General features: G+C 51.7%; 1 protein-coding gene across 4 annotated transcripts in view; it reads left to right on the top strand.

Annotated features, from left to right (window-relative positions):
- Positions 1 to 21,293, top strand: part of SFMBT2 (Scm like with four mbt domains 2) — a 149,971-nt gene extending 128,678 nt beyond the window's left edge. For all 4 annotated transcript variants that reach the window (XM_072954947.1, XM_072954946.1, XM_031670859.2 and 1 more), the window contains 5 exons: positions 7,269 to 7,444; positions 9,368 to 9,534; positions 9,875 to 10,138; positions 10,855 to 10,980; positions 16,593 to 21,293. In XM_072954947.1, the coding sequence (XP_072811048.1) occupies positions 7,269 to 7,444; positions 9,368 to 9,534; positions 9,875 to 10,138; positions 10,855 to 10,980; positions 16,593 to 16,733 (874 nt within the window). In that variant the 3' untranslated portion in view covers positions 16,734 to 21,293. The remainder of the gene's footprint in view (positions 1 to 7,268; positions 7,445 to 9,367; positions 9,535 to 9,874; positions 10,139 to 10,854; positions 10,981 to 16,592) is intronic.
- The last annotated feature ends 2,505 nt before the right edge of the window (positions 21,294 to 23,798 follow it).

A 23,798-nucleotide genomic window follows, 5' to 3' on the forward strand; every position in this document is an offset into this window, starting at 1 on the left:
TTTCGAATGGAATAGGTCTCCACTGGTCAGCCTCCTGTATAAGGTGCCCTAACCCTTCATTTAGCTGTAACATTTAGAAAATGACGCTGTTTTATGGGGAAGGTGATAGCTCAGTGGTAGAGCACGTGCTTAGCATGCATGAGGTCCTGGGTTCAATCCCCAGAGCCTCCATTAAAATAAATGAACAAATAAAATTAACCTAATCCTCCTCCCCCACCAAAAAAAAACCCCACACAAACAAAAGAAAAGAAAGTGATGCTGTTTTAAAGAGTGAACAGGTTTTCAGTGGCACAAGCATATCGAAGCCCGCCCTTCAGAGGAAGTGCCTGTCCTCATCCTAGCGAAGCGAGGAATATGACAATTTGTGTGATTTGCGTAATAATTTCCCTCTGTCATTAGCTGACACTGAGGCTTAGTGGGGATGCTGGGAAATTCTTAAGTCATTCACCATTCATTGTTAGTTGTCCACTCAGCCTTTCCTTGCGTCTCTTTTGAGCATCTCTAATCTGAGATTCGATGAAGGTCATTTATGGTCTAAATGATACTCCACCAAGTCACCAAAGTTAAAGCGAACACGTGTTAATAAGGAGAGTGTTGGTTGGTTCAAAGCATCGCGCTGGTGAAAGGTGACACTATCTCAGCCTACCTTTCTTTCCCAAGAAATATTTAAAGGAACTTCGTCTGGAGCCCTGAAAAAAATAAAACACGTTATTTTCCAATCTAATATTCTGTATTTTTTACTTTATGGAAGCTGGAGATTGTTACCAGGCTACTGTAAGAAAGTAAAATCCTTTCCTATAAGGTCAGTTCATACTTAGATTGGATGGACAGGCAGGAGACAATGGGCAAGTATTTATACAGAGAATGTCTTCTTGTTTCTTGTTTAAAAATTTTCTGTAAAATTCAGTGCACCCCAGATCCCCCTTTGCATATGGTGAGAGTAGAGGTACAGCCACCTTAAATTGCCTTAAAATCTCCCCCGTTCCCTGAGGAAACCAGGAACTTGCTTCAGATGCGCAGGCGACGGGGAGACTTCATTTTGCCCTGTTTGCACTCACATTCACGTTACCAAGCCCCTCAGAGCTTTTATGAAACCAGCCTGAGGGGGTCACAGCGGGCCCTGCTAGACCGCAGGGCAGCGTGCGGCCCGGTCTGCCCAACGCGACCGCGCGTTGCTCAGCAAAACGCGAAAACACAGCGACTTGTCACGAGGGCACGTGCGTCCGAACCGGGCTTCGAGTTCACTGCAGCATCTCAAGGCGGCCGCTGCTGATGGCAGGTTCCCCGTCAGCGGGAACATCCCTGCTACGACCCTCCGTGTTGAGTCACCTCTTCCCTTCTGATGTAAAATGACCACATCTTCGTCTTGATCACTTGGCTCTTTCCTTTGGTGCAGATGGGTGGAGAGAGAGTGGACTTCTTGCCATGTTGCCAAAAGGCTGAAATGTTTTCTGCCGTGAATACACCGACTTAGCGAGCAGGAGACCTGTGTGTAAGGCGTTCGCTGGTCTTGGTTGTGGTCCTCGAGTTATAATAGTACAGAGGGTGTTTCTAAGAAGAAAAGGCATGCACTCCACCTCCGTAGGGCGCTGTGAATACTGTCACTGAGCATCTGAGCTTTCTGGCTTTTTATTTTCCTCTTCGGAAAAGACCCATTTCCTTGAGAGGGTGGAGGTGACATTGATAAGGTTTGACCTGTAAATGGAAGAAAAGCAAACACTGTCATCTACCTTGTCCCACGGTGATTTTTGCCTACTTATCCAACAACCGTACCTTTTATACTAGAACAGATTATTGAAATATCTGAACCCTGGATAAAGAATATCATTGTACTGAGTCTTCACCATCCCTTGAGAAGCAAAACAGGAGTGTCTGTCTGCCAGAGCGGGAAATGGGTGCTAACGTTCATTTCAGCAGTTCCAGACCAGAACGTAGTTTCTTTACGATGGATTGAAGTACATACTAAATTAACCCACATTATTTTGAATTTTGGGAGGAGGAATTTAGGCTACACCTAGTTATACCTTAGAGGGGTTTAAAAAAATCAAATCCTATGCGTCTAGTGACATTTAAATATGTTTTCCAGCATGTATAGAATCTTCCTGATGGCGGAGGCTCTTCTTTGAATGGCTTTTGTGACAATCTTTATAAAAGCCAGGAAGAGATTTAATAGGTTTTTCCCAGTCTTTTGTTACAGTTATTCAGAATATTTAAAGAGTAAATATCCAGATGTATTTCGAGTGAATCAGATTTCATTATCACTTAGGCTGAAGCAAGGAGAGAAGTCACATCTTTACTTTTGGGTGAGCCATGTTCAGCTCTGTGGAAATGAGTTTTTGGTTCCCTTTTTCATAAGCAATGACTATTTCTTTATGTGTTTTCTTTATTTCACATTTTGGGGGCACTTATTCACGGTCATATTTTATGAACAGCAAGATGTAATGTTTAGCGAGAAGGAGGTGTGCGTGAAAAAGGATTCCCAAACTGAGAGGCTTTTCACTGAAAAAGATGTTTGTTCATCTGTTAACTTTTACTTTGCCCAGATCGGTGAAACTTGCTCCCCTGAAAACGTATGCTGTAAAACTCTGTTGAGCAAGCGGGTTTGTAAAGAGCGGGTGAACCAGTGTGCACTTAAATTCATCAGATTTGGGGCGTGGTGTTTCTGGTTCACACACAGACCCTTCAGGAGGCTCTGAATGAGAGGCTGTCTTTTTGAAAATAAACACACGAGTTCCTGTCACTTGAAATACAGGAATCTGGAAAGAAGAGAGAAATTTCTGAGGAGCTGAGTAATCGTAAGACTGAAAACCAGTAATGCAGTGACCCTGGCTCTCGATTAAGGAGATGTGACCAATGAAGCAAAAGCTTTGTTTTGAAGGAAATCGGAGCCTTCTCTTACTATTGCTAATGAGAGGAGTGATTTTTCTCAAAATGTGCCAAGTGTCCCCATCTCTGCAGAGTTATCAGAGTTGCCATCTTTCTTTTCCCTTTGAATTCTCCCTTCCTTAAATATTTGAGAATGTGAATTCAGCTTGACAGACTGGAACTTCTTCTCCACTCTCATCAAACCCCATCACAAGTAAATCTTGCATCACAAGACTTTTTTTAAGATCCTAAAGTGTTATGTTGAAGAGGGATGAATGAACTCAGGCCCAACTGGAGTCATGTTGCTTGGACCAAGCTTTGTTATGAGTGGATTGTGACACCAGTGTTTGTTTTTTCACTCTGTATTTCTTTTTGACTCAGGATCCATTTTGATTTTTCTCAACTCTTAACCACTGACAGCGAAGAGACCATTTTCCCAGGATTCTTGTTTCTCCGTCTCCGCCTGACTTTCTCTGCCCTGCCACGTGCTCCCGTGTGGACATAAATCCCTGCTTTGGTGGGTAGGAAGTTACTGGCAGGCTACTCAGATTTCCTTATTGATGTCGGGGAGGAAGAACATTTTTCCTACCCTCTTAGGTTCTTGCCTGGGAGCGTGCAAATTAAACTGACAAGACAGATTAACAAAAAAAAAAAAGATCATGTATTTACTGGTGCAATGCACGTATTGCATGATGAGTAACTCAAAGGGACAGTTAGGGTTTGGAGCTTATTCTAAGTTATAGCTAACTTAGTGGGGGGCAGTGAGTATGGGGAAAAAGCCCCTTGGGGAAGAATAAATAGGTTTCTTTGGGAAAGACATGGGTTTTTAGGCAAAAAAACTGGGAGATAAGAAGGTCTGTGATAGTTTGTGCAGGCGCCAGGGGTCTTTCTATCTTCTTGAAGGCCATGAAACTCCTCAAAGGGGGTTTATGGTAGGTTTACCCCTGGGACTAGAAGCTGCCTCAAAGGGGGAAGGTATGGTGGTCCTCATTTCCCACAGGTTTCTGCTTTTAGTCAGATAAGGGAATCTCCAGGAAGGCTGCTTTCTGCATCTGCTGAATCTTAAACACCTTTCTCTGCACTCTGGGCAGGGGGCTTGGAGTGGATCCCCACATGGACCACAGGTCGCTGATCCCGCCGGGCCCCTCGGCTGGGCTCTGCCTCCTTTTCCTCTTTCAAAGTGTGCGTGTCAGCCTAGCATCACCTTCCAAGAGTACCTCCTCACTCCCAGACTTCTCTGGAACCTTCTAGCAAGGCAACGAGCTAAGGGAGGAGGGGGAAGAGGTCTCATAAAAAAAAAAAATGGGGTCAGAGCTCTTCCCTGAGGAGCTGTTCTCACCACTGTCTTCCTCCAGCCCTCTCCTCCCGCGCCGGCTCCATTGCCTTTGCTCTTCCTCGGTTCCACCCAGTGATCTTTCACTTGTTCCCTCCCTCCTTCCTTCTCGGAGGATTTCTGATGCCAAGGAGTTTTGGCTGCATCTGGCTTGACTGTCTCCTTCAACGGTTTCCTCTTTTTCATCCCAGAACTTGTAACACGTGCTCTTAGAAACCGTATCTTTGGGTTGACGACAGCCTTGCCGGGCATTTTGTGAACATGGACGATGTGGCCAAGTGCTTTTTCCCCCTGGACTCAGGCGGGCAGGATGAAGTGAGAGGCTCTAGCTCCCGCTTCCGAGCTGTTCTCACATATCCCGACCACGGAAGTATGTCTTTGGCTTATGGTCTTAAGCCTTTTACGGCAGGAAAAGCTCCAGAACAGATTCTTCATTTCACTTAATGGTAAAGGGAAGCGAGGTGCCCAGGTTGGTAACTTTGCAGCCTCACCCAGATGCTGTGTGCACCTGCTGCGGGTGACAGCAGATGGCGGTCGGGTGGGGCTGCCGGCACCTGTCCACTCTGTCTAGGAGGCTCGTATCAGGATCCCCTGGTGTGGAGTCTGCGAGAAAGTAGGGAGGGAGGAGGAGAGGAGTCTGTTACTCTCAAACCAAGTTGTAATTCTGCTTCCGTAAACTTAGATCGGCTTTTCCTGATGGGGCTGAGTGACAGTGAAGGTTTTGCTGAAACACTTGCTTCCACTGAATCAGCCCATCCTTGTCCCATTTTCCACAAGCATTGGCTCCTTTTTCCTTACATCCCTCTCACGTGTTTCGGGAAGAGGTCCCTTTGGAATTTGGAGGTGTGGGATCGGCACTCTGTCCTGGGGGCCCCGCTTCCACACTCTGACCTGGTTTTCACATTTCTGATTTTTTACCTTCCATCGTATTTTTTCACGGGACTTTAAGAATCTTGACATTGTGCTCTTTAGAAGAGAGAGTTCTAGGACCATGAAGATCATAGAGGAAAACACTGCAGGGAAAAACGCACTACTCGACTATTTGTATCTTTTATTTCCCAAAATAGCAGAGAGAGGCCATGTTCAGAGTTGTGCTGTTTTCCTTACACGGCAGCGGAGGCAGTCAGATGACCCCGGAGCGAACGGCAGAGCAGGGCTGTGTGCCCACCTCTGGGGTCCTCAGAGGTCCTGGGGACGTCAGCGGTCGTTCAAGGCTGTGGGCTTATCTGCGAAGAATTGTGTTTTCATTCTTTCTGTCCAGAGTCGAGCTTTGCACTTCAGAGAAATGACGAGTGAGGGACACGGGGTCACTGGAGTGTGAAAGACAGTGAGTGAACACAAAGTCCACCTTTTTCAAGTTAGAGTGACTTTTTTTTGCCATTGATACTTTATAAAAATGACTTATTAGGGGCAAAATATTTTCCTAGTCTTCAGAAGGACAGACAAAAAACAAGTTGAGATAAACTCAGGAGCTATCCATCACATTTATTTCTCTCGCCTCATCCTTCTCAGTGAACCAGATCTACGTTCTGAACGTAAAATTTAATCTGCAAATTGCAGAAGTGATGGTCTCTGCTGCTACACTCCTCTCTGCGTTAACTGCCTGGTGTCCCCATTGTGTTTTGTGGTTGACTGCTGGACACCTGAATCCAGATGGAACCTGACTTAATGGTCATTCAACTTACGATTTTTCAACTTTATGATGGTAGGAAAGCAGCATGCATCCAGTAGAAACTGTGCTTTGAAATTTGAATTTGGAGCTTTCCCTGGGCCGACATGCGGTCCCCACTGTCTCTTGTGATGCTGGGCGGTGGCTGCAGCTCCCCACCAGCGACAGAATCACGAGGGTGAACAACCAGTACACTCACCACTATTCAGGACCCGGAGCGCCTTTCTGTGTTTCACAATCAGTGTGGTACTCCATACACTAGCTGAGCTGTTGAGCACTTTATTATAAAGCAGACTCTGTTGGGTGATTCTGCCCAGCCGTAGACTAATGGGGTCGTCTCCAGCATGTTTGGGGGAGGCTCGGCTAAGCTGTGACGTTCGGTAGGTTAGGTGTGTTAACGTGCGTTTTCAGCTTAGAGTATTTCAACCTAAGACGGGTTTATTAGGGCGTAACCCCCATCATCAGTCGAAAAAAGTCTGTAAACGAGTGTGTGAACGGGCGGACTGGCGCTGGTGGTGCGGGAACTGACGAGGCCAGCTTTCTGGGGCGGTTCTTTCTCTTGATTTTGCTTAGTTTGTTCCCAAAAACTAACGCAAGTGTTCTTTGCCAGAGCCACCACTGTGTGCGGTTTTTCTGCAAAATAAATTATCATTCAGGATTTTAACTTGAAGATTAGGGTGCATGTCCAGGGCATCATTTAATGAGGCCAGCTGCTTTGAAGTGTTCTCATCCCGGTGGCCTCTGTGGGATGTGAACTAAATAAAGACCTACGATGTGTTGCCAGCTGAGAAATATAATATAATTATAATTATTATATAATTATTTTTCATCAATGGTAGCTTTAAAAACTGTATTGAAAGGAGACTCAACCCCATTACCAAGAGCTCACCTTTTCCGGCTGCGTGATTTACGTCACGATCGCCGCGAGTGTTTGGAGGAGGCCTGCGGTACCTGTTTTTAAAACAAGAATCCCTCCCACCTGCGTTCCAGGAGATCTGGTTTCTAGTTTCATGTTGGTGATGTGACCGCATGTGGGTTCCCTTGGGTGGGAGAAGGGATTGTTCCCCATGTGTGATGAGCAGCACGTGACAACGTCTAGGTTCCAGAAGCTTTCGAGAGTCGGTGTTAAATTACAAACACTGCAGTGAGACCACGCCGAGTGGAAATCTTTATTTCAGGATTCTGATTCAGTAGTGTCCTCACAGATACTGCCCACAATACCGGGCATTTCTTAAAAATATGTTTGTGTGGTCATGAGGCATGATCAAACCCAGTGCTGTGGAAACCTCACACAGCTTGCTTTGTGGTTAGACTGTCCACGGGCGGCGTTGGGGGCTGCTGGACAGAAGAGGTCTGAGTAAGCTGGGGGTCTTGACGTCTCCCCTCCTTTCTTATTTCTAGGTACAGAGGCAAAACATACAGGGCCGTGGCCAAGATCGTGCGGACATCCGACCAGGTGGCCGACTTCTGCCGCCGGGTCTGTGCCAAGCTCGAATGCTGCCCAAACTTGTTCAGTCCTGTGCTGGTTTCTGAAAACTGCCCGGAGAACTGTTCCATTCACACCAAAACCAAATACAGTAAGTGCGAATCACGAAAGGAACACTGGTCTGTGGGCCTGCACTGTGGGGCGATGTCCTCGGTGGGCTGGTTCTTTCTTTCTTTTTTTTTTTTTTCTTTCCCTTAGACTGCAGGGTGATGTCGTTGGGGAGCTGGGTGTTTTTCTTTTTTTTTCCCTTTTTTTAACATTCTGAATAGCTTTTCATTGGCATTGCTGTGGAAGGATTCTCTAAGATTCACTTGGGAGATGCTGTGTGTTGCTCTCTTAGTCCAAGGAAGGGAGGAGCATGGTTAAAAACAGGCCGCCGTATAGCTCACAAAGGTGTACGTCTGTTATGGAAGAGTCCTCGTCACCCTCCTGGGAGGGGCGGGTGGCCTTCGTGACTTGTGACTTTGTGACTTGAAGCCATGTCCTGTCTCCGGTTGGGCCGGAACCGCGCTTCTGGCTGAGCTGCTTCGTGGTCTCTCTAGGTATTCGGGGACTGATGGGTGAGCGTTGGTCCCCACCCAGGAGCCCCATGGGGCGTCTCGATGGTTCTAAGTGCCACCCTTGGGGAGGTGCTGGAAATGGAGGATTTTAGTTCTGAAGGAATCCTACACTAGCTGAGCATTTTGCATGAGAGGAAGCTGAGGTCCAGAGGCGGGCTGGGGGATGACTCACCTCTAACGTACAGCAGCGGGGGACGCATGGAAAGCGCGCCTCACTGCAGGGTGGGGGCGGCCACCCCTCACGCGGTGTTCTCCTCTGGATCCCTCCAGCCGTAGGTGAAGGTCCCTCTGGGGCGCTTCCGTGGACTAGTGGGAATTGCCTGTGGGACAGCTGAGACCGGCTGACGAGAGGACGCGTCTTCATAACTGACAGCTGGGTCCGTAGTAGGGTTTAGTTAGTTGATCATACATCCAGTTTATAAAGGGTGTCAGTCAATGCTGAAAGTCGGTAAGTGATTTTTCTCACTAGCGCGTTAAGTGTTAACACAGGCGTGCATCTCGGCTATTGAATTCAGAAGCAGCGTAAGTCTCCACTGAACGATGAAAGAGTAAAGCGTGTAGCTGCGTAGTCGGTGGGGAACACTGTTTGAAAAAGAGGCCTCCTTATTTTGGCCCCTGCACTCACAGTCGCCACTGGTCTTGGTCATATGGAGGGATGGGGGACTCCCTGGTGACAGGGACCCTCCTGTGGCTGGTCACTATGCTCGTTGACTCTTCACGACTCAGACTTGGGAGCAGTTGTCTGAGCACCTCTGGTGGGCAGGGTGGCCTCCGCCAGGTGCAGGACTGGGGACAGGGAACAGGGGCGGAGAGGAGTCCTATGATAACCGTAGGCACGTTTGGCTTCCCCGCTGTCTCGGTCGGCTCTGGCCGCGTAACAAAGCACCACAGATGGAGTTAATCCACAGACATTTGTTTCTCACAGTCTGGAGGTTGGAAGCCCCCAATCGAGGTGTCAGCAGGGTTGGTGTCTCCCAAGGTCTTTCTCCTCTGCTTGTGGTCGGCCACCTTCTCTCCTAGTCCCCACAGGGTCTTCCCTCTGCACCCCCGCATTCTCTTCCTGATCTTCTCAGGATCTCAGTCCTGTCGGAGCAGGGCCTCACCCTCATGACACCATTAACCATCATCACCTCCCTGAAGGCCCACCTCCAAACACTGTCACCCCGGGGTTAGGACTTCCGCACTTGAATTAGGATTGAGGAGGGGTTCTGTCCGTAACACCTTCTAAACACACGGGCATTGGAGAAATGTTTCTTCTCTGTGGAGCTGTTTTCTCAGAATTGTCCCCTGGGGTACAAATGAGATGTCAGGTTTCTACTGTCTCAAGTGAAGAGTGATCTCTCTCCCTCCCCTTCATCGTTCCTTCCCCCCCCCCCCCGCATCTCACTGCCCCATCCACGTGGGTACCTGCGTGTAGCCTCTTCACAAGGCTCTCATCATCTCTCTCCCTGTAGCTTATTACTATGGCAAGAGGAAGAAGATTGTTAAGCCCCCGATTGGGGAGAGCAGCGTTGAGAGCGGGCACCCAAAGCCAGCCAGACGCAGGAAACGGCGAAAATCCATTTTTGTGCAGAAGAAACGGAGGTCCTCTGCTGTGGACTTCGCGGCGGGCTCCGGCGAGGTGCGTTCCGCTCAGCAGCTTCTGACGTTGGATTGGGAAGCAGGGCCCTGGCTGAAGCCTGAGGCCAGGTGGTTAGACACGTGAGCTACCAGGACCCCCTCCTTAGCTGACCACACGTTTGACCTTGTAGTATCTCTGGCTGGGAAGGGGCTGCGATTGGGACCGTGGTCGGGATGGTGGGGTCCGTCTTCCAAGGCCTCCTTGGACACATCTCACCAAGAGGCCCTGCGCAGGCGCCTGGGCAGGACAGGACGTGGGGGCGAGCCCAGCCCTGCGCCCCCGACTGCGTTCTCGAAGGCGCTGCCCCCCGCCCCCCTCAGCACATCTCTCGTCTTCCTAGGAGAGTGAAGAGGAGGACGCAGACGCCGTGGACGATGACACCGGGAGTGAGGAGACCGGCTCCGAGCTCCGGGACGACCAGACAGACACGTCCTTGGCCGAGGTGCCCTCCGCGCGCCCCCGGAGGGCCGTCACCCTGCGGAGCGGCCCCGAGCCTGAGCGCCGGGCGCCCGTTGAGAGGGCGCGGAGGGGCCGGAGGGCGCAGGCCACCCCCGGCACCGAGGGGGCTCCTGGGGGCCCGGCAGCCGGCCAGGAAGCAACAGAGGTAATGCTCCTGCTGCCCGAGCCGGCCTGTCCTGTGTCCCCAGTGGGGATGGTGTGGGCTGCACTTCGGGGACCCCTGTTTAAGACCCCAAAACCACTAGCGGCTGCTCCAGCTCAGCTGCTAAGTCAGGGGCAGAGGCCTGGTGGTTCCACATCTGATGGAGCAGGACGGTGAACATCAGAATCGGCCGCTGGGGGAAGTGACTGCGCCCCTTTTTCTGGGAGGTTTTAAAACCCTGGGGATGCTTGTCAGGAGTTCCTCGAGGTCCCATCCAATGGTAGGCTTTCCCTTCTTAGGAGCCTGTGTGATGCTGTGACATGTTTAATCAGGGTGTCAGGTCTCCCCTGAGCCTGCCGAGTGTCACACGGGCAGCCGAGAGGCAGGGGCAGTGTCGTCACACGTCACACACACGGAATAGCAGCTTTCAGTTGGGTGTGGCGCAGAGAGCCGGCCCCAGGGCCCCTGCACTCAGGATGACACGGCTGCCATCACTGTGCCTTTTTTTTTTAATCTCTAAAGACGCACACATCGTTGGAGCAAAGTCCTAACCCAGGCGAGCTGCTCAGAGAGCCCCTGGACGCCAGCCGCATCTGCGGCCGTTCTGGGAGGGGGCTGCCCGTGGTCCGGGGCCTGGCCGCAGCCTACGGGGCTGGGAGAGAGAGGTCCCGCCGTCCGCAAAGGGGTGACGCGACCTCCCGCTTCCCTTCCCTCTGCAGGAGAAGCAGGAGGAGGAGGAGAGGCTGGTTCTGGAGAGCAACCCACTGGAGTGGACGGTGACCGACGTGGTGAGGTTCATCAAGCTGACGGACTGTGCCCCCCTGGCCAAGATATTTCAGGAGCAGGTACGGCGAGCTGGCTGCACAGTGGCCGTCTTTGCTCTAAGCCTCCGGGCCTTCTGTTCCAGACGGCTTCCTGCGGCTCGGCCGTGGCAGGGGATGGGCTGCTTCCTTGTCACTGGAGGGCAGGGGGCACTGCACCCGGGGTCCCCACCGGCACCTCCCTGGGGGCCCTTTGCCATCCAGGGGCGATGGAAACCCTGGCTCTCCTGGCCAGGCTGGAGGTCAGGGCTCCCCGCATGCCTCTGGGGGTGGGGGTGGGGAGGTGCTTTCTTGCAGTGGAGCAGTTACTGTCCAAAAGGCTGTGTCTCCCTAGCAACCACTTTCCAGTAGAGAGAACGGGCTTCAGTTGGGCCTCTTTTCATCTGTGCCCGTTGGCATTTCTGGGCAGCCAGCTTCTTGAGCAATGTCTTGGGAGTAAGAGGTCAATCAGCAAACCAAAGCCCAAAGAATTAGCTGCTCTGTCATATCTTGGGTTCCACGGTCCCTAGCTGGTTGCCGCCTTCTCTCCACCTTTCGGGGGCGTCTTCAGTTTGTCTCGTTTATAACATGCAGGGCTTTTACTTCTCTGGACAAATAGGGAACAGTCTGCCCACTCTGCCTTCCTCGAGGCAGAGCCCTCGGTCCCTTGTGCTGTATTTCATGCCGGTTTCACCACTTTTCTTACTTCCTTCACTTCTTTCTCTGACTTGTTTGAAAGCCTGTGGTATGTTAGGTACTGCGCTGAATGATGAATAAACGGGAAAACAGTTGACATAACCCATACCTTAAAAAATGTCCACTCTGGCAGGTGGACTGATGCTCATTTGCTAACACATAAGAAATGCTACCATGTGCCATTAGAAGGGAGCGTTCTACTTACATTTTCCCTTCAATGAATGTGAAAACACCCTCTGAACACAACCCACCTCGCACATCTCTCACTGACCTCGCGTAAAAAGTTCAGGGTGGAGCCGGGACTTGCTCTGTCTGCTATGCGTGCTCGATGTATTGGAATTTCTTGCAGGGTTTCACAATGTAAATAATCTTTCACGACCTTCTATTTTACAAAAGTGCTGTTTTCCATATCATAAATTAAAGGTACGTCCATCTAGCCTTTTTTTTTTTTTAAGATTATACAAACCGATAGCCTAGAAAGAGGGAGATTTGGGCATTAAATCAGGAAAGAAACGAGGAAGGGCTCTGATTTCCCTTGTACCCAGTGGACTGCTCAGATGCTCTCCCAAGGCCACCAAAACGCAGTGATGAATCGTGAAAAAGCAACTTCATGTGGTTCCCAGCTCCTCCCAGGGGAGAGTCAGTTCTCGCCTTCAGAGGTTTTCTCTGCATCTTCTGCAGACATGCAGTGAGTGCACACCGAACGTGGGAGTGGTGGCCGGCAGGCCAGGCCGCCTCCTCGCTGTGTGACGTCAGCTGCACCTGCTCTCTGGGCGACACTTAACAGCAGAGAGAAAGGAAGACACTTACCCATAGGGAACGTGGCAGCAAGTGGGTCCCTTCATTGAAAAGACACACACAGGAAAGAGAGAGAATTGTGAGAAATGTGGGGACTTACGGGATCTGGGGCTTTTTAAGAAGCTGCATCTCTGTCTTGAGAACAAGAGCAAAGCGAAGGTTGAAATCCTGCTGGAGGCATCACCCGACGCAGTCCGGTGTCATCACTGGCGGCGCTTCGAACACCTCGGAACGCTTCACCGCGTTCGAATACAGGCCGAGCGCTGATGACACCGGCAAACACGTGTTCCAGCCGTTCCCGTGAGCACTCAGCGAGCATCCCTGGGGCGTCTGTTATGGGCCTTAGAACAGCCGAGAGGCAGATAGGGTTATCGGGGATTTTATCTTTTTATTTTACTTTATTTTTTCTTTACATTGAGGCATAATTGGTTTACAAGGCTTATACTGTTGTGTTGGCTTCTGGTGTAGAGCATAGTGATTTAGATACATTCTTTTCCCAAAAGGCAGATACAAAAGGTACCGATTTATGTTGGTCTAAGGTTTGGTTTGGTTTGGTTTTTAGACTCAGGTGCCACTTTTAACTGAGAAATGTTTTCGGTTGGGTCTCTTGCAGGATAAAGAGCAAAGACTGTGCTGTGAAGGGTGCATGGGCCCCGTGTCGGATCCTTTTATAAATAGCTGGTAATCAGCAAGAAAGTGAAAATTTGGTTAAGAGGCGCAAATACTACTTACCACTGGGTCGTCCTTAATTGGACCTTAATCCCTGTTTATAACAACATCTTGGAAAGTTTCACGCCTTCTCAGGCGAAGGCGTCCAACAAGGAAACGTACCCGAAATTGGCCACTTCTTGAATCAGCAGGGGGCGGGGCCCTCCCTCCACCTGCTCCTCCCACGGGGCCCTCCCTCCACCTGCTCCTCCCACATCAGTTAAAACCTGGGCCCTCCATACTTATTTTTCTTCGAGAGAGAAAAAATAGGTAGAATTTAATCGATAAATAGCCTTATTTCTTATTTAATTTTCGGTTCCACATTAGGCCGTTTTATCTGTCAAAATAAAAGGTGGTTGCTGGCCGGGCTGCCTGAAGTCACAGGCACTTGAGGGTGTTTTTGTTTAATCAGACCTTTAGTTGCTAATTTGCTCTAAGGCCTTTGAGCCCACAGGCCACCGCTCTGATTTGGTGAGGCCTCCAGTGGGTCACTCCAGGCATTGTAAGAGTTTTTAGATGAACTGGGAGGCGTTAAGGTGGGGGGGGGTTATTCACCAGCACTGAGAGAAATCACAGCGCACAGAATAACAGCTGTACGTCCACCCCCTGGGTTCCAAGCGATAAATTCAGAGACCGTCATAGTCACCCAGGAGCCTTTACAAAAATCACAAACTTCCTGTCACCAGAATAGACGCCTTTTAATTCTGAAATGTTATAGCAACCGCTTAAAAAACCTGTACTCTGTAATTTCATGCTGCAGGCGTGCACATTACAAAGTAAAACTCCACACGTCTGTAAAGCCCACAGAACACTCGGGTAAAATGGTGCCTACTCAGTCACCTTTTATGAGCCATACAGTAAGCGAACTACCCAAATTAGTGATTTACTTTGAAAAGAGAAATTGCAGGGTAATTTCAGGCGTAATCCACATGTAGACTGTCCCCTCCTCTTTCTGCTTCTGTAGAACTGAATGTACCCACCAAGGGGCTGCCAGCCCTCAACTGACCTCTGTATCAGAATAAATGGGATTTTCCCTGTGCTCAGTATAACTTGCTTTCTTTTTAAAAATGTTCTTAATTTTAATTTTTTTTATTTTTAATTTTTTTGGAGTGGAGGCAGTTCAGTTTATTTATTTAATGGAGGTACCAGAGATTGAACCCAGGACCCCATGCATGCTAAGCATACGCTCTACCACTGAACTGTCTCCTTCCCCCATCAGTGTAACTTTCAAGTACTTCATCACATTTCATTTCTTAAAAGTGAGGTCCATTTCTGGTAATTCTGTGTCTAACAGAACAAGTGAATTATATAGGCGCATATTTATAAAAACACATCCTGTCTTCCTCGAAGTCATTCTCTCCTCTAGCAAGCTTAGACTTTGACAGGAGGGGCCCCTTTGGAGCCCATGGGAAAATTAGTGATTGAGCCCGTGGCACCCTGTTTGTGTGTGTAGCTCCTCGTAGCACAGTGGTCTGTTCCCAGAGTCTCCAGGGCAGGAGCCCTTGTTTCATTCAGTGTGATATCCCAGGGGCCATCAGAGTGCCCAGCACTCGGTAGGTGCTCCATAAATGCTTGTTGATTGACTACATGAGCGACCTCCTTCACTGAAACATGATGCCTGCATGTGGCGGCCGCCTTGGGAAATTGTCTGTGAAGAGTTATGCAAACATTTCAGGGCTGATTTTCAGTTGTCATCAACCTGTGTGTCCAAGGATAGCCATCATGGCCAAGTGCAGGTGTTAGGAGCTGAGCTGCAATTTCCCCTCAAAGTTTAATTTCAGAAACCACCATTGTAGTTCCGCTCCTGTCCCTAACTCGCTGTGTGATCTTAGTTAGATCAGCCAGTTTTGCTGGCCTGCACCCTCTGTCTGGTTTTGATACAATGTATGTGGGTCTGGCTCTGAGCATGGAGTCAGGTAACAAGCCCCAGACCAGGGGGTACTGTTATTCGCTTCCTGACGTTGAGCAAAACGCTCTCAGTATTTCCAACTCCCCCGACTACAATCAGCCTTATCGGTGGCATCTGAAAGGGAAGTAAAATCACAAGTAAAAGCGCTATGGAAAAAGGGAAAGAAAAGATACAAATATAGCATCAGAAATTCATCAGCCATTCTACTCATTCGTCTCCTGCTTTCCGTGTGGTGGTGGCTGAGGTCAGATCCAAGTCTCAGTTGAGACGTGGCTCGGAGTTGCACACGTCGCAGCTGGTGCTCGTCTGTGAGCGAGCAGTAATAGATTGCACTTGCCTTATGCCTTTGAAACGAATACTTAATTTTTATGGCCGCCCTACGTATTTGGGGGTAACAGTGCATCAGGTGGTTTCTGACACCGACCGTATGATAACATGACGCTCACTCTTAGCCAAATCCGTCTTTCTAGGGCTAACCGTTCTGCCCGTGTTGGTTTTCTGCTTTAGATACTTTCAGGACAGCTGAGTGAACCATTAGTTCAAGGGTGTAAGCTGCCTGTGTGAAATTCACCAGTACGTGGTGTCGTGGACACGTGCCTGCCTGGTCGTGTGGCTCCCGTGTCTCTGTGGCTTCCGGCAGCCCCGGGGGCCCTGCTTCTCCTCGGGCCGGGGGGTCTGGTGTGTGCGCACTTCCGTTTCTGCTCTTGCTCCACCGCCCTGAGTCCTTAACTTGGGCGCGCGCCTCTCAGAGCCTCATGTATGTCCTCCCTCTGGAACAGGAAGAATGGCTCGGCGAATAGGAGAGGGTGTGGCACTGACACTCAGTCACCCAGTCAAACGACGTCTAGATAAATAAACCGGATTCTTACAGGAAGTCAGCTGGTGAAGAGGCGGGTCTGTCCAGTGGGGTGATCTGAAAGCTTTGGGGCGAGCTTTGCACCCTTCCTCCAACAGCGAAGGCAACTTTACAGGCACTGAGTGAATGCCTCCATTGTGGGGCCCCATGTGTGGAAGCAGAAGGGTACAGGCGACAGCCCAGGGAAGTGGACCCCTAACCCGCGTTCTGGGTGACGCGGGTGTGGAAATGCAGATGGTGGGCGGGGCACGCGTGTCCGACTGCGCGTGTTCTCGGGAGGATGGTGCTGTGCCCTGCCGATGATGAACTGGCAGAGCTTGGCCGGGGAGGGAGTTTCCTATTAGTGGAGAGCCCTTTTCAGTGCTCACGGGTCACAGCAGAGTGAGGGAGGGACACCGCACACAGGACGGGCTGGGTCTGGGGGTGGGGGACTTCCAGGGAGATGGCGGCCCCAGCCCACCCATTCCAGCTCTTCGTCCCCTCCTGCCCAGGCTGGTGCATTTCACCGTAGCCGACATTTCTTGCCGAAAAGATTTTATGAACGGAAAGATGAGACAGCCGTCAAGGAAGTGGCCCTCTGAGCAAGCGCTCCCCAGGCTGGGAGGAGACGAGCGCCCCCACCCCCGCGGCTCTCGCGTCCCAGTGCGCACCGTCCCCGCCTCGGCTCTAACCCGGCTTGTCTTCCCGCAGGACATCGATGGCCAGGCGCTCCTGCTGCTGACTCTCCCGACGGTGCAGGAGTGCATGGAGCTGAAGCTGGGGCCGGCCATCAAGTTGTGCCACCAGATCGAGAGGGTCAAGGTGGCCTTCTACGCCCAGTACGCCAACTGACCGCGCCCGCGCCCGGGCGGCCTGCCGTCTCGGCCGTGCCGGGTCTGGGGGGGTTTCCAGGACAGGAACTTCTGTTTTCCCGGGATGCGTGAGATGGTCCATGCACTGAGTGTCCCCCCAGGGCGAGGAGCATGAGGGCCTCCTCCGTCCACCAGTTGCTGCGTGTTCCCTCGTTTCCAAAGCCCTCCAGGCACCGCGGTGGCGGCGGTTCCTGGAGCGTGTGACTAAGCGCCGCCTCCGGCCCCGCGCCCCGCCTTTCCCCCACCCGGGCCGGGCGGCTTCCTCTGTGCAGGGTTTCCTCAGCCGAGGCCCACAGCCCTTTGAAAACTGAGGCGGGCGATGTCTCCTCCGCGGTGACGCAGGAGGAGCCTGGCTGTGCTCGCTCAGGCGGCCGTGTTCGTAGACGCCGCCTCCACGCCCACGTGCGCCGGCCGCCCCCGCAGCCTGCTCTCCCGCGCAGCTCCGGGCGCCGTTTCGGGATGGCTGGAGAAGGAAGGACTCCCCCTGTCGGAGGAGCCCCGGAGGGGGTCTGGGCAGTGAAGGAGGCCGCGCACCACCGCGGGGAGACGGATTTTCCTGCGTGACGGGCACATCCGGAAGTCTGCAGCGAGGAGGTGTACCTGCCGTGTTTTATGGAACCTCCAAGATCTCTGACGTCCCGGTTTAGTTGTGACCAGGGCAGGGAGGGACTCTCAGTCTCTCAGGGAGTGCTGAGTTGTGCAGCGGAGCTGAATCACGGAGAGCGGGAGGGGATTGAGGGAAGCTGTGGGTACCCCAGCTGCATCCCCTTAGAGGAGCGCCGTCTTGTCAGCCCCGCCCTGCACACGCCTCTGCGATGGGGTGAGGACCAGCTCTAGGCCTGGCCAGCGGCCTGTGCTGTGATCCCAGCTGACGTTGACTCACTCTGGACCTCGTCCCGTAAAGGGACAGGTCTGAACTCCTGCCAGCTTGGAGGTGGCAGCGTCCTGCCGGTGCTGTCTGGGAAGGGGCCAGCTGGGCCACAGGGAGAAAAAGAAGGACAGTGACCCTGTGAGTCCCCCAGCTCACCCTGGCTTAGAGGTGGCTCAGGACACTTCTCGGGCAGTTTGCATCCAGCCCATCCTGTCATTTGCAGCGAGATCTGTGGCTCGGGGAACCGGCTGGCCTCTTGTACCAGGCACTGCGTCTGTGCGCGCCCGGGAGGGATTCGAAATACTCTTTCAAACCCACACAGACTCCCGTACCCTGCGGTGGCAGTCGCCCAAATGCCTTTTTAAACTTAAACACGAGGAAGCTGGGCCCACACCTTGTCCGAGGTGGACGTGAGAAGCAGGGGCTGCCCACCCTTCTCTTAGTTCCTGACCATGATCACCTTGATCCCTTCTCTTACACGAGGGTCTCAGCAGCGCTGGTGATGCTGTCTTGGGGGAGCTGACGAGCTGCTCTCCTTTCTGCTCCACACGGAGGCCTGGTTATCCGTCAGACTTTGAGACGCTTCGTTACAAATGTAAGCCCTGATCGACATTCTGTCACTGACACAGATGAGAATGGAAGACACATAGTGGTGGATACTATAGGCTCCCTGTGGCTGGTTCCTGCAGTCAGGCTTCAGCGTCTGGCAGGGGACCTTGTCTGGACGCCTGGGTGGCGCGGACTTGCGTCCTGGTCCGTGCAGACAGGAATTACTGGCGATGACTTGGGCCTGGCCGGCACTTGGATTTCTCTCCTCTGAGCGCAAATTTTGATCCCCTCTTGGTTCTCCGACCCTTGCCTCCTCAGCTTCTCAGCCACGTGTTTTGGCCTTCAGTGCTCAGCCCCATGGAGTGGAACCCTGTCCAACAGTTGGGAGGGGCATCCTGTTCAAGGTCTTTGGCATTTTCCTGCCGCGGACGCATTTACGATCCATCACGGTGGCCTTTTCAAGCTGAGCTGTTCCTGCTGCGTTTGGGATGGGAGAGAAGGATGGCAAGGGCTGCCGCCCAGCGTGGTCCTTCAGAATGAGCATCACCTTCTCCAGCCCTTTCCGATAACAGCTCAGAGGGGGAGGTGCTCCCCGGGGGGCATCTCAGGAGCCCACCCAGGGGAGCTGGAGCCCTCCCGCCGGGCAGCCCTGGTGAGCCATGGCCACCCGCTGTGGGGGCACCTTCCTGCTTACCGAGACTCTCCCTGTCCTCAGTCTCTGTGGATCACATCCGCTTGGTGTGTGCCGGGGAGGAGATGCCGCAGCCGAGGCAGAAGAGGCCGGGCCCTGGGGCCAGCGTCACGAAGCCTGTCTCTGCCACCTGCCACCCCCCGGCCTCTCCCTGAGCCTGGAAACCTTTCAGGGCCAAGAAGATGCTTCTGCTCTGAGCATTGCCAGTGTCCTCCAACTCCGATTCTTGGGAGATTTTGGTGACGGTGGGTGTGCTTGCTTGAAGATCGTGTTCATGTCTCCATAGGCTTCACCTCTTACCAGCTCTTGTCTGAGAAAAGGGGCCGGTTTCCCAGGACCGTTTACCACGTGTTACTGTTCTGTCTCCTTGTGGCAGGAAGAGTCCATATCACACCTGCAGCCCCCAGAACACCACAGCGCCTGCGCCCAGCGTTTCTGGGCTGAAGCATCTGGCCAGCGATGCCCTCTCCCCTCTTCGTCCCCAGATGCTCTGATCCCCTGCCGTCTCTCTGACAACGCTGGGACCAGAGTCCTCTGCCGTGTGTGCCTGGGTCCTGCGCAGACTGCGTGGCCCCTCTCCTCCCAGAACTGGCCGAGAAGCGTGTTTCTCCTCTGGGCCAAGCAGTCGCTCCGAGGTCTGGGCCACGCGTATAACCTGAAAAGCAGAAATAAAAACGCAGCCTCGCCTTTAATGCCAAGAGTTCCTCCCTCGATCCTGCCCTAAAACCAGCAGAGCCTGAGTTGACCTCTGACCTCTTGACCGCCTTTATCCTGTGTTAGGAAAATACCCTATCCACAGAAATGTCATCCTAAACAGCCCGAAAAGAGCAAAGCATAACCGGCATGTACGGGAGAAAAACAGCAGCAGAGAACTTACCCACCACTTTTAGAATTGGGTTCATTTGCCCAGGTTGGGCCCGCTCTGCGTGTTGGAGCTGTGCAGCTGTGCGGCTGCTTTGCCTTATGTGATCATGTTTGAGGGGTGATTTCCTGTGTTTGCTTTGGTTTGTTCAGTAAATGAAAAGGACTCAGACCTTTTGACCGCCGCCGCCTCCCTGCAGTCTCTGGAGGGTTGATGGTGATCCGCCTTTGAAGGCTGGTTCCGTTTCCTGAATTCACGTCCTAGAGTTTTGAGTGTCATCAGGCCGCGCTGAGGCTGCCTTTACATCCTAAGCCAAACGCCCCTTTCTGAGGGCTGTTCTCCCTTTGTTTTGGAGGCCTTGGGGGTTTCACACTTCGTTGTTAGAATACCTGTTTGTATTTATTTCTGTAGATAGAACTTAGAAAAGCGCTCGTGTGAAAATCTTTGTGGTTTGAACGTCAGGTTGCTATTTGGTTAAGACGGCGAATCTAAGCTCCAGTCTTGCTTTCTTGTCTTGAGAAAGTTGTGACCAAGCGTGCAGTTATTTGAGGGAAAAAATGGTAAATTAAGGCATCTGTAGTTTTGAAGGGAAAAAAATCTTTGCAGAGACATACCCGGCCCCTGACGCTTTTGTGCAATAATTAAACAGCAAAGGAAGGCTCTGTTGGCAACCGTCACAGTGGAACGATTCCCTTTTTCCTTCACTGTTCTTTTCTGTTCAAGACTTTTCTGAAAATTGCTTTACTCCCTTCAGCTCGGTTGAATTTTCAGGTTGGTTGGCTAAACCTCCCAGCTTTGGCCCCTGGAGTTGCTTTACCCCGTAGCTGGAACACGACGTGATACGAACACATTGTGCCAAGTTTGACCCAGTTGATTGACCTAAAAATTCAAAGTGCTGTCGCACGGTGCTGCCTTGGGTTCTGGTTCGTAAAGGCGTCTCTGGTTTAGATGAGCAGCAGTAACGCACTTGCCTGAGACGCACACTTTCTGTCTCACTGGTTTTGTTTAAAAATGGCCAAGATCGGGTACCAGCGAGTGTCAGTAGGTCAGGACGTCCGTCGCCGCACGGAGGGGGGCTCCCTACGGCCCGAAGAGGCGCGTTGAAGAAAAAGTGAAGTTCTGACAAGTGCTTGTTGAAAGTCACCTGATGATGGGAAACTGGAGACAAAATGTTTTAAGTGACAGAAAAAAAAGTTGTCTCGTTTGTTCTGCAAAACGGGAGTGGCATGATGTCTGGAAACGTAAACTCTGTCCTCGTGGCCGTCCACAGCCCTCTTGCTGTTTCGCATTCCAGTTTGAATAGTTCGTATAGGAATTTGATTCGTATCTTGTGTGTTTTGGTGCATAAAAGGGAAAAAAATTGGTGTTTTTGCTTTCGAGGTTTGCAGGACGAAGGGCCTGTTGTTGGTTTGCTGTAAGATTGTATTCTGTATATATGTTTTCATGTAAATAAATGAAAATCTATATCAGAGTTATATTTTAATTTTTATTCTAAATGAGAAGAAAGAAACCCTTTTTACTTGAAGAAAATTGTAAGCCACGTTGTTAATAAAGTGAAAATAAGTTCTATGGTGGTGTTTGTGTCTTTGTGGAGAAACTTATTAAGTATTATTTTTAAGGTATGTGTTAAGATTATTTTTTTCCCCCCTGCCAGGCACTAAAGTCAGTGTTTTTAGGGTTTTAATAACCATGGTTCTCAAAATCCTCTTACGTCTCAAGGTCACCTGCCAGCTCTGGAACTTGTTACCCAGGAACTTGTGTTTATCCTTTGTATTAAAACATTACTCTGTATGCTCACACAAGGGGGCCTCTAGCCTTCCCATTTTCCATGATTTTAGTTGCTTTATGATTACTTGATGCATTAGTTGAAACACTATTTTATGTCACTGCCTTGAGAGTGTCACAGACAGGTCCTGGGCATCCACGTTGGAAGAGGGAGAGACACCTTCGCACCCGTCTTGGGGTCTCTGTCCCCAGGAAACACGCTGCTTTCTCTCCCCTCGTCTGCGGCTGCCTCGGGTAGCACCCCCGGGGGCAGGTGAGGTGAGGGGATAAGAGGCATGTGGGGAGAGGAGGTGGGGGAACGCTGAACAGTTCCTGCTCCCCATCACCCGCTATCTAGGCATCTTTAAATACATTCTCTTGCCTTGTGGACAGTCAAGTTCTGCATATACAATTTTTGGTTTCATTTTTAATCATGAGAACTTCTCCTCTTCATAAAGACTTAATAACAAAACGAAGCCTCAGAGGGCAGACAAAAGCGGGAAGTGCTTTTGGTCATTTTCTCAAAATAGTCCAGAGGCAGATCGGCCAGGGTTATGTGGCTGAATACACACGACCACTGTGTTTCTATTTGGGATGAAGGTCTTTGATGACACATTTAGGGACTGACTACACAGGAATATGGAAACCTAACTCTTCCAGACCTCTAAGTCGAATGAATCAAGGCAAAAAATAAATTTACATTCCTCTCCGTGTTGCCACCGAAAGCCTATTTCTCATTCTTGCAAGGTAGCAAGGTTGTTCGCAACTTTCTGGTCCCTGGATGCTGCTTCCTCTTTGTACTGGTTTTTGGCACTGCTCCTATTTGATTCCAAGGCTGTGGAAGAGCGTCCTTAAGGGAGGTGCAAAGGCTGCATTAAAAATACTGTTTCTGTGGACGTGACCTTGGGTGACTCCAGGGTGAGACTGGACATTCCTCATCAGAATGTCTTGGCCACCATCTCCCTGCCTCCATCACTGCCCCCCTCAGTGGGAACCTTAGGGACCAAGGCTCGACCCAGTCAAACCCTTGAGAGCTGGGGTTCCTCCCACCATCTCTGGATTCCAATGAAATACACACCTCGGGGTGCAGGATTTGGCTTCCAGGAACCACATCTGACCAGAAGGACTGGGTGATGAAAGCTGACTCTCCAGGAGTGAGTCTCCTGAGCATCAGCTGGGATCCAGAAAGGAGGTGGGAAGGAGCTGGCATGAACGTGGTCGCTCTGTGTGATCCATCCGGGGGCAGAGGGGTCTCACCTACTGGGGGAACCATCTTCCCTAAACAGAGGCCAGCCCTAAGACACACCAGCTTGTGCGTGCTTTCCCCTCTCCCTGCCTCGATTTCCACGTTCCCTCATTCCCGCTGCCCTGGAATTTTCTTCCACAGTGAATACACTAGCATAGGAGTCTTGCCTCAGACCTGGTTCCCTTTGGAACCCCAGGTAAGATAGTAGCTGCCAGGAGTTTTCTAGAAAACAGAGCCTTCAGATGGCATGTGGGATCAGACTGCCACCTGCCTGAAAGCCGTGGGGACCCCGGGGCTCCCAGTCCGCAGGGAGGACGACTCCCGCCCACGGCATCCCAGGCACTGACGCTCTGGCCTCTGGCTAATCAGGAAGAGCAGTGGGTGGGCGGCCAGGCCGCGGGCAGGGCCCGTGACATTCATCAAGGGAAAGGGAAGCGGCGGTGCAGGAAGGCAGATTGTCAGCTTGGCCGCATCTCAGGCAGCCCTCAGAGATGCTCTCTTCTCCTGCGGCCACAGGGAAGACAGCTGAGAAGTCAGGCCCAGGGTCAGAAGATGGCCGAGCGGCAGAGGATGTGACGGATGCAGCCTTCTGCAGAGCCAGGGCCCCGCCGGTGATAGTGTGAACCTCTGGCAACCTGGGGTGGGGTCCCCTGGGCACCGCATGCCAAGAATCCTGTGTTGCCCTAACCCCTCTGGGCTAGCAGAAACACACCCCCGCCCCGGACACGGGAGAACGACTGCGCCTGATGCAGGCGCTTTGCAAAATGACACGACTTGCTCTCCCGATGTGCCCCGGCCCGCTCCCTCCCCACCATCCCTTCCCCGTGAACCGGACGTCTCAGCACAGCCGGGCAGGGGTGGGTGACAAACCCTGACGTGGGGAGGACAGCCCGCACACCACAGGGATGACGGGACGTGGCTTACACGCTTGACAGGAGCCGGGGGCTGACGTGGGAGCAGGTGAGGGGTCAGACCAAGCTGGGCAGGACGTCAGCCCGGGTGTGGGGGCTTCGGGACGCTGGGCATTCACCTGTGACTGGGGATTTAATATCCTTGTAAGGA

The sequence above is a fragment of the Vicugna pacos genome, chromosome 35 (genome assembly GCF_048564905.1).
Source record: "Vicugna pacos chromosome 35, VicPac4, whole genome shotgun sequence".
NCBI lineage: Eukaryota > Metazoa > Chordata > Mammalia > Artiodactyla > Camelidae > Vicugna > Vicugna pacos.